The sequence below is a fragment of the Anas acuta genome, chromosome 3 (assembly GCF_963932015.1).
Source record: "Anas acuta chromosome 3, bAnaAcu1.1, whole genome shotgun sequence".
In the NCBI taxonomy this organism is placed as follows: Eukaryota; Metazoa; Chordata; class Aves; order Anseriformes; family Anatidae; genus Anas; species Anas acuta.
This window is the reverse complement of record NC_088981.1, coordinates 38,872,854-38,888,224: the sequence shown is the minus strand read 5'-3', so window position 1 is coordinate 38,888,224 and position 15,371 is coordinate 38,872,854. Positions and strand designations below refer to the sequence as shown.

At 39.2% G+C, this 15,371-nt stretch overlaps 1 protein-coding gene across 4 annotated transcripts in view; it reads right to left on the bottom strand.

Moving 5' to 3' along the window:
• THADA (THADA armadillo repeat containing) overlaps positions 1–15,371 on the bottom strand; it is a 165,065-nt gene that overhangs the window by 23,208 nt on the left and 126,486 nt on the right. For all 4 annotated transcript variants that reach the window (XM_068676704.1, XM_068676706.1, XM_068676703.1 and 1 more), the window contains 5 exons: positions 13,136–13,542; positions 12,700–12,821; positions 10,839–10,911; positions 8,172–8,316; positions 5,469–5,600 (listed from right to left, as the gene is read on the bottom strand). In XM_068676704.1, the coding sequence (XP_068532805.1) occupies positions 5,469–5,600; positions 8,172–8,316; positions 10,839–10,911; positions 12,700–12,821; positions 13,136–13,542 (879 nt within the window). The remainder of the gene's footprint in view (positions 1–5,468; positions 5,601–8,171; positions 8,317–10,838; positions 10,912–12,699; positions 12,822–13,135; positions 13,543–15,371) is intronic.

Genomic DNA, 15,371 nt, shown 5'->3' with positions numbered 1-15,371 from the left:
ACATATGTATGAGAACTCCTGTACACTTTTTTTTAGGAAATAGTATCAAAGAACATAAATCTAAGCAAGATTTCTTCTCTTTCACATGTTAATATGGTCTGATCTTAATTTCTCCTTGCCTACCTCTGCTAAGGCTTATTTACACCCCCCACCTCCAAAAAGATAATTAAATAGGCCTTTCTGCACACACCTGCATGATAGAGACCCCGAATCTACAATAAAAAAGTTTATATTTGAATTTACTGTCTATATTCACGTGAGGGGAAAAAGGCATAAGAAACAAACTGCTTTGCTTTGCTTCCTGTCACTGAGACAGCATGATGCACAAATAGACAGGTTTTATTCAGCCAAATGCTGAAGCCTCGCAAAGAATTCAAAGTTACCCTGCGTTTCCTTCTTTAATCTGATTAAATGATTCCCCTCCTGCCCCCAGCAGCACATTTTAGCTTCTCCCTTTGTACACATGTACACTCTTCAGTCAATAGGCAAAATAAAAGTTACAGAAAGGCAAGTCCGCATGCATTTAGTCTGACACAGTAGGAGATGCTTGAGACACTGGAGGCCACTAAACTGGTGGTCAATACCCAATTTCCACAAAACCTCAACCAAATCTGCTACACAGACCTGTGCCGCCCCTTCCCCAACAGCACGTTTGTCATCTTCACTATTTTACTGAAGGTTAAGAGTCAAATATAAAGAGTCAAAAAGGGAACAACACCCTGGAAGAGAAGAGAGATTTGCATTGCCTTTCTTGAAGAAACTCCCAACCCAAGAGTACAAGTACCCTCTACTGCATGTGGAATGGGAACAGAAGGATCAGGATCAATGTACCTGAATTTTTGTTCAGTGAGTTTATCAGCAATATGTTCAAAAGTGACTACGTCATCTGTAGCCACAAACTATCCACAGAATTGTGCTGGAAGCAAGGGAAATATTGACAACACTGGACTGACTATCTAAGATGCTTGTGTGTCCAGTGACTGTGCTGCTTGGAGTGGGCCTGGTTACCTCCTGCATGCTGTGTGAAGCTCTGCTGCAGCTACACAGCCGCCAGTGAGCTAACTTGTCCTCTGTCCTGTACTGCTCTGCCACACTATCACAGAATCATCTAGGTTGGAAGAGACCTCCCAGATCACCTAGTCCAACCTCTGACCAACTAAATACTGGAAGAGGTTCCCCAGGGCCTCAATCACATTCAATAGGACTTTTAGGCTCCTATGTCATTCAGGCGCATTTAAAGATTTATCCAGCTCTGTGAGTCTAATTGTTCACCTTCACTTTTAAAATTGTCAGAGCTGAATCAAGCCAGCTAAATTGGTGCAAATGCTGACAACACTAAAAATGCTCTTAAACCAATTTCAGGTTCATTTGGTAATTTAGCAACATAAAGATTAATCTAAACATATGTGGTTTTTAGAATTGTATTGGCTTAAATAATGATAAATGGTTTATCTAAATGTTTCTAATATCAACAAGTTTTCTAATACTGACAATTTTACTTTAGGAAGTACTTCTCTAGATTAAAAAACCCACAGAGGAAAATGACAACAATGAATACAACTTTCCTTCTCGCAACTGAATCGGTCAGGATATTCAGCAAAGCACTCATCAGTAGAGAAAGTAAACCCATTCCATGTGACTTAAATAATCTGCTTTCTTGTAAGGAGTAACCCTCTTGGATAAGCAACGCTGCTGTGAATAGGTCTAGACTTTACACAGCCATGGGTCACTAATTTAATTAGATTTCAAAGCAGCTATTCTACATTTACACTGAATACAATACTTCCTGCACCCTCCCTCATACTAAAGGAATAAAACAATCCCCCAGAAGTTTACACCTCAACGCATGAGGAAACAACAACAAAGTGTACATGCAATACCTCTAGTTACAGATCAGGTTTATATTGTCCAAGTTATCAGTAAAACCTTAACTACCTATTAAGCTGTTATTTTTAGCAAGCAAAACAAAAGGTTTTCTCCTTTCTGGTGAGATAGGATTCTGTTTGACCTGCTCTGTTCTGAAAATGACTGCAGCCAGCCAACCTCAGTACCCCCTGCCCCCCCATAATTATAAGTTTTTACTTGTATTACAAATTTAAATCAAGTTCTTCTGTATGAATAACATAAATAAAAATGAACTTTACCAGTATCAGGGGAAGTCATTGTCTTCGATAAAAAAAACAACATGTTTTGTAGGAGGTTTTGAGGGAGAGGAGGGCAGAGCATAGGAGCCCTGCTGTGTGTCAGTGTTTGGTCTTCTGAGCTTTTCTCCTTTCAGCTAAAAATGGGGGCTGTAATTTTGACAGAGTTTTTTTTTTATCACATATGTTACCCTGGGTTTCAGACTCTGCAAGGTTACTGCTCTCTTCATTTGAGCAATCCAAAGCTGCATGGATTAGTTACTCAAGGATACATGTATTGTTTTTTTTTTCCCCCTCTCACTAAAAGCCATGAGGGAATAACAAGAAACGAAGTTCATATTCCCTTCCAGGAGCTCACGTAACACTTCAAAGAATTACACAAGATAGGAGCAGTTACAGGAAGTGAAACCACTCTAATAGAAAGGACCAATTGCCTCCAGTTTCACCACCTATAAATGACCTGAGAATACTTATTACATGACACAGTCACATTGCTACACGTGTGCTGTAATTCAGGAACATGCATGCAAGGGAAAAATATCCTGTAACAGTTGTGTTTACAATCTATGCAAATAATCTGGAAGTTTATTACAATTTAACAGAAGTCCAGCTTCAAACATCTTACCCTCCAGAAACAGAATAAAAATTCAGACTCACTCCAGCTGTTGCATACAAGTATGTGCTCTCTCATGCTGCATTTTGCCACAGGAAAAGCAGATGCCAGCTTGTATCAGTTATCCTTTACGTAGGCATAATCAGAGTTATCAGGCCATAATCAGAGATTTCTTTGGATCTCAGACATAAATCCGAAACTTAAAGTGTTCCTTCCCTAACTGGACAATTCAGTCTTTCTACAGTTACAGCTTACTGCTTTACACGCTGTACACACAGGTGAGAGTTTTGTCAAGAGCAGATATAACGAAGCTAGTGCCAACGTTTCTGGCAAATCCAACGCTTGGATTTTGTGAGCAGCATTCCCACTTTGTATGCAGCAAATTAACAACAGTAAAAGGTGACACTCGCAACAACCACTTTGTGCAATGCAGTGTTTCTGGAAATATAAAGTCGACTCGGGCATAAAAACGTTTGATGAACTTAAAAACTTGAAATTATAATAGACCGCTTACTCTCTCATGTTAACTAATGCTAACGGCGATAAAACAATTACAGAGTGTATGAAAAAGGCATTCTAGTCATCCACTTCTCGTCTTGGTCTCCTGAGTCATCTTGCATTCTGATCGCATGATAATACCGCTGGGCCACAATATGGATTTATCATCGCATAATGGAAATGAAAAGTCAGTCAGAGTAAAATACCCAACAATTTTTTATCAAATCAAGGGTATAAAGAGCTGTTTTATGGCTTCTAGTGAATTCTGGTGTATTAGCTTAGAAATTTTAAAATCAGTGCTAGGATAAAGGAACAGACTTCCACAGAATGAAAACTGAGAAAAACATACAGAGAGATTTGAATGTCATTTAAAAATGTCCAGGACAGAGAGCACTAGTGACTCATGAAATGTCTGCAGAAAACCCCAGACCCAAACATACTGTGTTATCTCACGTGAACACGACACAAAGAGTGTAAATGAAAGCAACTAACAACGTTAGAAGGTAATCCTCATTTTTATCTGGTTGTAAACGAAAGCCACAGTGGTGAGAAGCCTTGCCCTCCTAACCTGAAAGTTAGAAAGCAAAGCACAGAGAAATAAAAGGAGTTTAATGAGGAAAAATGTCACAGGAAGAAACAATAATAGAAATGCTAAATGAAGGAGGAAAGAAACTTTATTATTTCTTTTCAGAAGTAGTGTACTTTGCTATTCACAACAGGTAAAAGATGTTGATTTCATTAGAAGCAACTTAAATGAAAGTACAGGAAGGCAAAACTAAGTATAACTAAGGGGTTAACCCAAGTTTGGGGAGGGGGTCCCTATCCTAATTAGGAACATTGAAAATAAAAACCAATTATATTACTTCCTCAGTTACGGCCACTTATGCTCTAACAAATTGGCAGTATTGGTATCAGCTTGGTATTAATTAGGAAGACAGAGCCCTTAACATCTCATCCAGCTATAGGGGAGTATCCCATGGTATGCAGACACAACAAGGAAAAAGGGATGAAATACAGGAGCCAGGGAACAGCATTGCATTATTTCCAGAGAAAGTACTATCTAGAGGTATTTGAGGATGGCCCCGAAATGCCGCTGTCAGGGACCTGAGACACATACGCAGAGACTCTTGATACTCAACAGAGCTGTAGCAGGGACCAGATAAATCATCAGAGCTGTGATGAGTGTGCTGGAATCAGAGCTGTGGGAACTCGGAGGATGATGAAAGCCATCTTTAACACATCCCTCCTTTTTCCTTCTCCTACCCCACAGCACCATGCCTGAACAGCGCCAGCTCAAAATTACATCTGCCACATGAGCACATTCATAGCTACTTCTGTCTACAGCAGCAGAAAACACACATTTTTACCGCCATGGTTGTTTTAAACCACAGAGCTGCTTTATCAACAGTCTAGCAGAAGTTCACGTGGAGAGGACCGACCACATTGTACTGACTGCAGCCAAGCTGGTACAGGCATTAGTGAATGGCACGGACCAGGAGGGTCCACCAGAGAGAGAGCAGCTTGGAAGCAATTTTCGTATTTATTCACAGCACACAGAAGAATGCTTCAGCAAAGACTCTCAAAGCAAAGTACATTAATTAGTTAAGCCTACTCAAGTTTGTGGCTATTTTAAAACTACCAGGGTTGAGTAAACTAGGGGCTATTTTAAAACTACCAGGGTTGAGTAAACTAGGGCATGCAGACAGAAGGGCCCTCGTCCTTGAAAGCACATTGTGGGTGTTCTGAGAATTGTATTTGTTGATCTGGAACTAAATGGATTTCAAGGTCTAATAACGAATCAATGAGTTGAATACTGTTTTTCCGGATTCCTCACTGTGACCAGGCTATTATAATGACCAGAGACCCAAACAGTGTCTTCCATTGCGCTGTATTAGAGCAAGGCTGGCATTAAATAATTTCCAGCATTACTCCTTATGTGATAGTTGACTCATCACAGCAAGAACCATAAAGCTGAACACTGCTGTTGTCCTTTTCACATACCCATATAACCATTTGCAAATTATACCAAGAACAGTAAAAACAAAATAATAAGGCATGGTGGGTGTAAAATCTCAACTTACTGTTATCTTCTATGGTAGGCGTTTGTGAGATATGTGGATCATTTTACAGTTAGCAAGAATTTTGTGATGAGAACTGAAATACTTCTGTCTCTCAAGTATCTCATATTATTGAAAACTGAAGAAAAGTTAACATACCTGTTCCTTTACTGCTCTTTTTCTGAGACTGTGCCACTTGTATAACCTCAGAAGCAGCATCCCTTACTACCAAATCTTCATTCTGCAGCAGAAGAATCACACATTTCCACATTGCAAGGGTATCAGAGAGACCTATATGTATTTATGGAGAAAAAAATAGAATGCCATTTCTTACAAACATTCAAATAAATTACATAATTATGTTTCCACCCTTAAACATGACAAACTCAGCTAAACACTGAAATAAGGGCAGGAGAAATGCACTGGCAATCCACTAGGAAGACAACTGGGAATATAATAAAAATATTTTCTGCTTGTGTGTGAACTTTATCTAGGTGGTTGTCTCAGCTTGGCTTAAACAGTAGATCGCTCCATTCCAGTTGCATTCCAATGGATTGCTCTAACTAAGTTTTGGGTGTTCTGAATTTTCTATAGTTTCTGGAGTGCATAATTCCTATTATTTCCTATAATTCTTAGAACTCAGACAGACTCCACCTATCACCCCGGAGGCAATGCACATCACAAGCTGTACACAGCTTACAGAACCCTTGTGCTGTTTAGGGGTGCCCCATGAAGGCTGACCAGCTGAAGTGCAGAAGTCACTGCATTCATAGGTTTGCTGGGGTATGATTAAAGTGGACTGACTTCAGCTCTCGTTGAGCATCCTGGTTAAAGGAATCCATTGGAACATCCCTCTTAGAGGCAGTCAGTTGTGAGATACTATCACTTTCTGGTGATTGCAGAGAACAACAGAATGGCTGCTTCACCGCTGCGCTGGTTTGCTTCAAGCATGTTATCAACAGGTCTATCAGAGATTTATATTACAAGGCTGGCCAGACAATTAAGTCTATTGCACTGCTTGGCCAAAGTGAACTGCTTGAGGCTTTACTTCACAGGCAGAAGAAGCGTTCCTGTATTTCATATAAATTGCCTATTTGGGAATAGCATGGACTATAATAATTTCAGAAAGTAGTTGCTTTTTTATAGCACAATATGCCAAGTAATGTTATGCTGGCACAGCTGGAGCAGAATAATTATCCTATTCTACATTCAATCACCAGCTTTCTGACCTAGACAAGTTGGTATTGTACCTGCCAGAGGTGGAAGACTGCAAATGCATTTTCCAGAAAGACTCTTCTGAACACTCGAGCAACGTGATGGAAAAATGGGGGAATCCAGTGCATGCTGACCTGCACTGGCCCTCCTCTTATGAATGCGCTTCAGGAAGCCTTGAATGTACTTCAAGGAAGCCTATCAGAAAGACTACAGCTGCAATTCATACAACTGCATTTTTCTTTAGCTTCTGCTTTCAGGAATATGTGGTCAAACGAGCTGATGCAGAATGAGGCATAAAAATCAAAACTGTTTGACCAGCATGACCCCCTTAACAGAATGATTCTGGGTTTATATCACTGCAGCTCAAGAGGAGCTCATGCCTTTGATTCTCGCTGCAGCACTTGACAGTTTCAGAGCTGTGAAGAACCCCAGACTGGCAATTCTAGGCTGTTTGGAGGATTAGTTCTGCATCTTTCTTACCCAGGTCCGATTTTCAGGGCAAAGAGCCAATTTAAATGGCCATCCACTGATGCTTTGTGGGCTTTTATTTACAGGTTGGTTTGTTTGTTTCGCTTTACTAAGATTTCAAGCATAATAAATTGCTCTCTTTAATATCATAAATACCTCTTAAAAGACATCTCAAAATAAACTATTCACTTTTGAAAAACACCATTATCTGCAGCATAACAAATACTACCATTCTTCTTGCCTAACAAAAATTTGTATCCCGTCTATATGAGTGGACTCAAGCTACTCAAACTAGAAAGCTATAAACAGCTGTCTTCAAATTATTACAGAAACCAAAAGCATTTAAAGCCTACTGCCTTGCTCAAGATGCAAAACAATTTCTTTATCATTTTGGATAAACCCTAGCCTTTTAGTCACAAAATCCTCTTACTCTGTGCTTTCAAAAGACAGGGAAAAAAAAGGGAGCGTTGGGGGGAAAGGGGATAGTTTTTTAAATAAATAAAAAAAAAAAAAAAAAAAAAACACAAAAAAAACAATAAACTCTTCTGTTTAGTAGACCACAGAATTTCTCATAGCTTTGTCTCTCAGTCAGTAATATGTTGTTGAATAAGGCTGTGAAGGGTTTTTGTTTGTTTGTTGGGTGGTTTTCTAAGTAGATTGTTTAGTATTAACTTAAAAAAATCATCGTACTTCACATCGTACTTAGTATGATGTGATGTAATTACTAACCATTCTCATAGTAGAATGTGTTGTTCCACAGTAGAATGTTTTCTTAGACTGAAGCTTTTAATTTCAACATTCAGCCAACAGAGTTTTGCTGGGCAACTAAAAGCATGTCCACATCACCAACAGAATATGTCAGAAAGACCTGGGTCAGAGTAATTGCAAGCCAGTAAATCTGTACAGAGATGTAGAGTGGCCTGCAGACATTACAGCACCTCACACTCCCCTTCCGAAGAATTACTGCAAGAAGCTCTACACATGTGCTCTTTCTACCAGAATTTAAATAACTTCATAGCTTAAGTAAGTAATGTTTAGTACACTGTCCTATAAAAAAATGCAGAATACCGTTTGATTATGTGTTCTATGTGTGCATATACATGTACCATAATACAGTCATGTGATAACCAGGTTTCATCTAAAAAGATCCAGAAAATTAAGTGTGTTCAAACTACTCACCAAGAACGAGCTTCTCATTGATCAGAAGGAATGGTGTTATACTTTTAAGTACCTCAGCAGCTGCTAACAGCATTTCTGTCTGTTGCTCATCTCCACAAAAAGAAATTATCTGTTGAACCCATTTCTTTAAGACCTCCTCTGAAATCTGAAAGCAGAAAACACATGGGAGAAATATGCTGTACCACTCAGTGGTATTGGTGACTATCATATTAAACTGCCAAAGAGATACAATGCATTAGTAAAACCCATTTTTTTCTAACATGGTCAATCTTATGTCCATTCAAAAGTTGGTTTGCTGTGTCACAAACAGTTAAGATAGAAGGTTTTCCTTTAGTTGTACCCATATTCATAGTCAATTCTCTTACTCTGTCCCTTTACACTAGACTCACCAATGACCACAAGTCAAAACATGTCCTTTCATCCTCTATTCTAAACATGAAAGCTAAAGACAGATACACTAGACTGTAACAGGGAAAAAAAAAAAAAAAGGAATTCACAGGAGCATCCTACATGTAGACTGGTACATGCATCTGGAAAAACAGCTAAGAGCATGTGAACTGTAGCAATCAATCATGGTAGGAATTCTGGTAACAGTACAGTGCTTGGTGAACAGGAGAAAGCAGCTGCATCTGTCTCCTCTGCAGATACTGATGGACAATTGGTTTTACTGATACTGCTGAGCTAACCTGGGCTCTGACAGCATGTGCATTCAAAACAATGAAGGAATCTTGGTTGAATGGTGGCTGATATGCAGCAAAGCTTGCTAGAAGAACAGGAAAGAAAAAAACCTTCAGTTGCCACCTTGCGGAAAATATTTAGTCCTCAGAGTCATACACTAGGAAAATGACAACTTGGGAATAATGGACCAAAGCTTTGACTCTTTTTGACATGTAGCGATGGCTCAGATTTTTTTTTAGAAAGAAATAACATGCATTTTGGTTGCAAACTGAACTGTGCTCCCAAGGCTTGTCAACTCTGATGTCCATTCAGACAGCTGGGCTGTAACGGGGAAGTAGTAGTCCTCGTGTATGAAAAGAAAAGGAGCACAAGCTCAGCTTGGAAACATTTAGGCTGTGTGCAACTATACTTTTTTTTTTTTTCCTTTTCTGTTAATTTTGTTTTTACTAAAGAAGTGAAAAAATGAAGTGAAGCAAGTAAGGTACAGAAGAGAACCAATGTCAAGGTGAGCCGAGTTAAAGGGCACAGAAGTACAGGAGGACTCATCGAGGGGCAAATGAAACCTCACTCATGCTCTGCCTCACTGGGAGTGGTTCGTGCCTGTGTACCAGTGCTGCACGCAGGGACGGAAGCCTGAGCATTTCCTACAGAGTTTGTAATGGGCTAAAAAAAATAAAAATCTCCTCAAAGATTGCGTTTACTCAAATTTTGAACGGACACATGCATTATCTCAAGCAACCCCTCCTACAGATGCACAAACTGAATGCAAGCCCAAAGAAATTTAGATGTAAAACTCCTGGTGTACCTGATCTTTTATAAAGCAGAAGGCACCCTCCATACAGATGTCTTAGGTCTCCCATGATTTACAAGCTTATTAGGAGGAGTTGTGTTAGCGTCACTACAGCTCAGATCGTGCCAGCATTTTTCACTAATTCCTCTTCATAAATTATCAGAAAACTGCACAGCAACATTATGTTCCAAGTCTATTTGTGAACCCAAGTTTACCATGGGTGTTTTATTGTTTATGACTTGAAGTCCGTGCATTTTGCCTTTCTTAAACAAAAAGAATTAACAACATAAGTCATTTTAATTTTCCCACTTCTCGTGTGCAATTCTGTGGCTTTTTTTAATGAGACAGAAGTTTATGTAACACACAATGTGAATCAATTCTGCTGTGTATTTTATAAAATACAACAGCTGTAAGGAAAAAAATAAGTATCCATAAAGTGTGTTTTTCATCTTCGAAAACGTAAAAAAATAAAAATTGCCTGGTATTAAAAGCTGCATCAGCACTGCTCTGTGCATATATATGTGATATCACAGACTGACAACTTGAAATCTAAAGAAACGTGAGGCAGTAATTTGTGTTGCTATCAGTCTCAATCAAATAGTCCATAAAAACAGCAACAGAGAACAGAGAGTCTTGAATTTTACAAGGGTTCTGATATTTATTCTAGTGTTCAAAAAACAATTTTAAAGAGGATATTCAGTGAGAAATTCCACGCAAACAGCAGGCTGCAGTGCTTGGAAAGCAGTGACTCCAGGCTGAGACTTGGCAAGGCTGGATCAGCCTTGACACCACCACACGTTGTGGCCTCCCTTTAGTGAGGCCATCCTGCTGCCCCCCTGCAACCGGCAACCACAACTTCAGGATACGGATGGTTCGTTACAGGGTGTTAATTAGTCAGCCTTTTTCTTTCCATGTCATAGTGACTACTTTGGATGGTCTCAGAAGTTGAAATTAATCCATCAAAAAAATATTTACGTATTTTAGCTTGGAATAACTTTCAAAGGGATGTACTGAGGTGCTGCTGGTGGAGGTTTCGCTTCCAAACGCAGTGCTTAGCTCAGAAGGGAAGGCGTAATGGCAGAAAAACACATGCTTGGGGCATGACACAGGAAAACACAAGCTTGGGGCTTCTATCCAAAAGGAGCCACATTACTTCTACCATCAAAAACTCCAGAATTAAGCTGCTCATTTTCCCTTACCTGCTGATGATTCTGTAGAAGATGCATAACCAACTTCGAGGCAAATTTGAGAGCTACGCTTTGAATTTCAGCACTGAGAAAAAAAAGATAAAGAACATATCAAAACAAAGCAGTAACTTCTGTCATCATTTCATCTCTAGAAGAAAAACAGCCAGCTCTTAATCATTCCTATCACCAATGGGTGTTTTGCAAGCTGAGCACTCAGAGCTTTACGTTACAGATCATGATGTTGGTTAATTTTTCAGTTAATATGCAAATAAAATACGCTCTTTCTTCACCTCTTTACCTTTCTGTAGAAAAATACATTCGAAACTGGAACCTGAGTCAAACAAACCAGACATTATTTGCAATGATAAACAAGAGCATTTCTTCAAGCTGGCATTACTTTCCAGAAATCTCTCTTCTGCAACTGCTAGGAAAGTCAGTAGTGCACAATGCACCAACTGCTGGCTCCTGAGCCTCGGTACTGCTCAGAAGGTCTCAGGAGAGGGTGCTTGGCACCATGGCTCCTGAAGGGGTGGGTCTCTCAGCAGGGAATGGCAACACCTGAGCAATAAGGTCTGCTATTTCAATGACTTCCCTTTTCAATAGCACCAGCCAGTGTTATTTTACCAAGTGTATCTTATTTCATAAATAAATTTCATAAATAAACACACCACATCATTATTTAAACTTGACAAATTTTGTGCAAATCAACCACAAATGTGCACAGCTATCTCATGCTGTCCTACACTCTAAATCCTAAATATTATAGATTGGTAACATGGTGGCATGATGTTTATATGATTTCCAAAACAGACAACCACCACTACTAGAAACAGGGCAGTCTTGCCCTCAGAGTCTGGACACTTTTCACCCTGTTTGTCCATTCTTTTATGAACAGACGGACACAGCCATCTAATTCAGTGTGAACTACAAACCAGCACTTACTGCTGACTTTGTAGACCCAGTCTCATTAAGGATTGCTCTTTCAATAACTATATACTGATGGAGGGGAGCACACAGTAGACAGACAGTGCGGTTTCTCTGGAGGCACATTCAAAGATGTGCTATACACTTGAATCTAAGCTTAGACTATCAATTTCTCCCAATATATACTGCAGGTTAGGAAACCCGAGCAGAAGCAGCCAGCCCTGTCCAGTTAGACTTCAGGACAGTGTGTGCACCAGATCTGAAGGTACAGCTAAGTCTCAGTTTTCTTCTCTTGTGCATTCAAAACTTTATACTTGCATCCAAATAATGTGAAAAAATGAGTAACATCAGTACTGGGAATATGCATCCAGTCTACAGGATGGAATATACAACACACAAATTTAAGCATGGCTGAACAGGCCACAATGCACAAGAAACAAAGCCTAAATTCAAATAATCTTGTAAAGACCAGTTAGGCCTAGGTTTTTATTTTTAAGGTTAACTGCTTTTGCTAATCCAATAAGTGAAATCAGGTCTGTCACTTTCTACAGATTGTCCATAGAAAACCAGAATAGAATGGATAGCAGATGCAGAGTGATTTAGTGTGTGTTTGAATCCTCACCTCTATGCATAAATCGTGTTTCCTGATTGCCATTTGGAAGAGCTATAGTCACTTGCTATCATCTGATAGATGTAGTAACTTATTATTCAAGAACCGCATTGCTGGACATTTATAGGGTGCTTGCCAGTATGACTTGAGGGCCATTTTAACAATTCAGATCCATGTCTAACTTCTCCAAAAAATCTCATCAGAAGATATCTTTTTTCAAAATAGGCCATGCTTACATGATTTTTTTAATCAACATATAGCCCCAAAACCCAATAAATTGACACTTGAATATTCGAGGTTTTTCAAAAGCAACTATCTAATATTCGCGCCAGACCATACCTGTTGTAGGTATCTACAGTGTTTAAACTCCAGGTTAAGAGCTCATTTGGATTCATTTTTATAGAGCTGTCAGTCTTCGGAAGTACTTTTCTGAGATCCATCATGTACAGAATTTCCAGCACCTGCACACACAATTCACAAAAAAAGAATTTACAAACAATCTCAATGTGAATGTGTACATGCGAGACTAATAAAAACCTGTCTTAAGCCCCACTCTAAGGAGGTTCTCTCCTGATAGTGTTAGAAAAGCGAAGAGGGAAGTTCTTACCTTTACTAAAGAACGTGTTATAGAATTATAACAAAGATCTATTCAATGGTACAAAAAAACTACTCACACAGTATTTTAAAACATCATGTATGTTTGAAATATATTACAAAAATTAAGAATATCATTTAGTTAAAACATACCAACATCAATAAAGTAGCACACTCCTACCTTATAAAAACAGTCGAGATTCTTTTCCTTCAGAGCCATTTTGAGAAGAATGCCTTCCAAGTCAACAAGCAAACACAACACACCTTCTTCTGCAATCTGTTTGGCATTTGCTAGTTTCAGCCAGAGCAATACTGCTTCCAATGCAAGCAGACGTACTTCATGAAACTCGCTATGAAGGAGATGATGTATTGACAATGGTGGCTTGGCTATTTTCTTTGCAACAGGTGAACTGCTGCTCTGGATGTCAGCACCTGTTGTCACCGATAGCATGGATATCACAAGTTTGGTGATGCTCTGGAGATACTGTGTCAGTCCAGGTACTGCAGATGAGTAGGGAACTCCTGTCATCAGTTCAGAATCTGAGATAACTCTGTTCATCTCTTCCCAGAACTCAAGCAGCTGCATTCCTGAAACGAGAATAAAACTAAGTAAAGTGGCAAATCCATGATGTTACAATCTGCTGCAGGCAACAAAGTGATTCTGAAGCTGAAAATCTTCAGGTATGCAAAAGGCCTCCCCAAGGTAAATCCAGGAATAAAAAGAAAAAATAGATTCTCGATTTATATTAATTGTAAATTATGAAAAAGCTCACCTAGATATCATATCTATTCATATTTAAATACAAATAAGTAGGGCACAGACTTTTCTGAAAACTATAAATTGTCCATCATGTGGCAAGAGCTTCAGACAACTTAAGGCTACTACAAGACTTTGTAGATCGCCTTTCATCCAATTATAACCATTGGAGTTTGCTTAAACCAAGTTGCTAATAACAGTCCAGCAACTTGTATATGTTTTGCACTGTCACTATAAAAAGTGCTTTATGTACACATACTTACATATATATATATATATATGAAAAAAAAAAAAACAAGTAGGTAGTTTGGAAAGTCAGAAAGGATCAATACAAACATACAATCATATCCCCCTTGATAGAGTAGCTCTAGAATCAGAGCCTGGCTCAGCAAAGTGCTCTCTGTCAGCCTACCCAGCTGCAAGTGAAGTCAGGAGAAACAAGGACAGGGCCACTGTGGTCATTCTGGAAGTCCCACCCTTTGCAGAGCTTCTGTCAGTAAAGGATACTGTTAAGATGCCCTTGCTACATGAATAGATCTCTCCTGTCTGTACCAATCTAAAGAATTTATAGATTTAAAAAAACAGCAACAACAAAAAGTTATGTTTTTCCTATGCCTAAAAAAAAATAAATAAAAAGAGGTGCACAGTAATAATCCACCTCATACACGGAGGCAGGAACTGCAACACCTTGCACTGCTGTGACTGCCCCCCAGTTGCACAGCACAGCCCAAGAACCTGCTTTAGGGCACCACCACCTCCTGGAGTTAACAAAAAGGTCACTTCTGTCTGCAGTGCCACAGGCTTTCCGGCTCCATGGAAGCTGTCGATGTTGACACAAAATGAAAGAAACAATCAGCAGTCCTCTCCCTCCTACGGACGCAGACCGAAATCCTCACATTCCTTGAGTTCAACCATCTCCATCTCCAGCAGGAACAAAGACTTTTGTGATACTGAACCCGAGGTATTTGCCCAGTTTGGAGATGTTTGTGTTGCTTGTGCCGCGAGGAAATTAATATGCTATATCCCACAAAATTCAAATATAAACATGAAATAAGGGAAAGTCCTGAAGAGAAACTCATCCAGAGAAAATGCTGCAACTCGTGCTGCAGGATGTTAGAAGGTTGTTTGTTGTATCAAATTGCATTAAAAGTAAATACAAAGATTAAAGCAAACTTAGCTAGTTTTCTTTAGTATCTACAAGGGACTAACTCACTGCCACATATTTTGCTACTTACAATTCAGTAAACAGGGAGTACTACCAAAAAGCCTACCCAAATTTTACCATTAAATTGCTGAACTTGACATGAAGCTGTGATGCAAATATGGAATCCTGTTTTTTTATTTTATTTTTTTGCCCTTGAAGACATTTCCTTAATCCTTCTATTTACAGTGAAATTTCCTGCTCTTTCATACTCAAATCCGAATGCCTGCAAAGCCATCTCAACATGTTTGACATTTACATGGAAACTTGACATGGTTGTGATTGTCCAGCATAGAAGGCAGAAGCATTTTCTGAGTAATTCTGGACCAGCTTCAAAGAAATTTGGTGTTTGAAAGAGATTCGCAGACATATTAGCTCTGTCATACATGTTTTCACCAAAGTTTGTTTTCTGAGTGGATCTGATGTAGCCAAAGAAACTGCAGCATCACCGTGAACCCA